Raw genomic sequence first — 1,718 nt, forward strand, 5'->3', positions numbered from 1 at the left:
AGAAACGTTTTTGGAAAAGATTAGTTGATTTCATCCAAAGCCATTGATTTTGCAGATTATTATTCCATTTTCCGAGATTGTTCTACTGGGAGATTATATTTCGGGTAATAACAAATAGACCTTGCTTTCCGAGGGACCCTAATTATCATGTGGCAGAAATAATTGAGTTGGCTGCTTCTTATAAATTATGGTAATTATTTCTGTCTAATTATTAGATTTTGGCGAAGCGGACTGCATTTAGCATTTCATTTTTATTATCCGTTTTAGCTGAAAATTAATAAATCGAAAAGGGGTTTTGAATGCTTCATTCTGCTAATAATTCATAAACTTCCTTCTTTTTACATGATTTTCCGAATTTCTTGAACAGTTTCAATTTATTAAGCAGATGAATGTAAACCCGTATTTATAGTAATTTTGTATATATCTTAAACTACACATTTTCTTTAAACTTAACGTTATTTGTGATTATTTGGCATTGCAGGCTATTCGTGGGCATCATATCCGCAAAGAAACTTCTTTTGAAAGAGTGCTTAGAACAGGGCTAGAGTAAAAACTTACAAATCATTGGAATAATGCTTATAAATGTTATTCTGCGTTTATTGTAGAAAGAGAAAAGCTGTGATTGCTCAATACGATGCTAAACATAAATTAGGTAATGAAAAAGGTACAACACAGAAGTCGAGCAGCTCTGCCGTTGGGTAAGAAATTACAAATCATACAAATTATGCTCACTGTGCCTCATTTTACATGTATTTAAGGCAGGAGGTGCATTTTGGAAAATTTCGAATATGGAATAAATCATCGGTTCGATCATCAGATTCCGAAGCAGCCAGTGGGTATGAAATTAGAAATATAATAGAAATAGTGTATGTAAAATTAATTTTGCATGTACTTTAGCTCAAGGAAAAAATCAAAAAGCAAGAAAGTCTGGGTCTCACATCGGGATGCCAGTAGGCGGATGAAATTGAAGGGAAGGAAGAGCAGAAGCCGACGTTCTCGTTCACAATCAAATTCACGTCATCGATCGCGTTCGCGATCACGATCTCGTTCGAATTCTGCTTCTCGAAGAGTTTAGCCCTTTTTTTTGTAACACAACTGATTTCTGTTATTCTAACTATCACCTTGCACTCATAGTTAAATTATTGTTGTATAATTTATTATTATTATTATTATTATTATTACTGCCGGAAACTATCTACCGGCAGCCTACAATTGCTTCTCATTGCGGAATGCATTGTTTGAAAAGAAATAGAATACTGTGATTTAATTTCATCGTTTAATATCAGTTATGAGATAAGATTTTTCAACAAACGTTTACTTAAAAAAAATTATTTCCAAATCACATAATCCAATAAATAAATAAATAAATATATATATATATATATATATATATATAATGCAATTAGTGTTTCATTCATGGTTTGCAATGGCTGGGCTCTTTAATGTCCAATGCGCTTTGCACGATCATAATTGCCATGTTTTTCATTGATTTCGCTCTGATTCGTATAACGTGTGGCTATTTGATTGCACTTTCACTGAGTAACAACGATGCAATGGAATTTTGCATAATTAGTATAATATTTAATCGCCCAGGGTGAAACGTCATTACGAATGCTAGGAAAATAAATAAACCCGTATGTCAAATTATTGAGCTCATGCATAGTATTGTCTCTCTCAGAGGAATCCACCAGTAAGTACAATGGAAGTTATTCCATGCT

The 1,718-nt window shown here is 32.9% G+C and overlaps 1 protein-coding gene across 1 annotated transcript; it reads left to right on the plus strand.

Moving 5' to 3' along the window:
- Positions 1 to 481: 481 nt before the first annotated feature.
- Positions 482 to 1,075, plus strand: Tsp_13476 (conserved hypothetical protein; the record flags this gene model as incomplete). The annotated part of the gene is made up of 4 exons (XM_003366595.1): positions 482 to 546; positions 606 to 698; positions 759 to 836; positions 898 to 1,075. Coding segments are annotated over 4 exons (414 nt in total), but the record flags the coding sequence as incomplete, so codon positions are not given.
- Positions 1,076 to 1,718: the final 643 nt, after the last annotated feature.

The sequence above is a fragment of the Trichinella spiralis genome (genome assembly GCF_000181795.1).
Source record: "Trichinella spiralis strain ISS 195 chromosome Unknown Scfld5743, whole genome shotgun sequence".
Taxonomy (NCBI): Eukaryota; Metazoa; Nematoda; class Enoplea; order Trichinellida; family Trichinellidae; genus Trichinella; species Trichinella spiralis.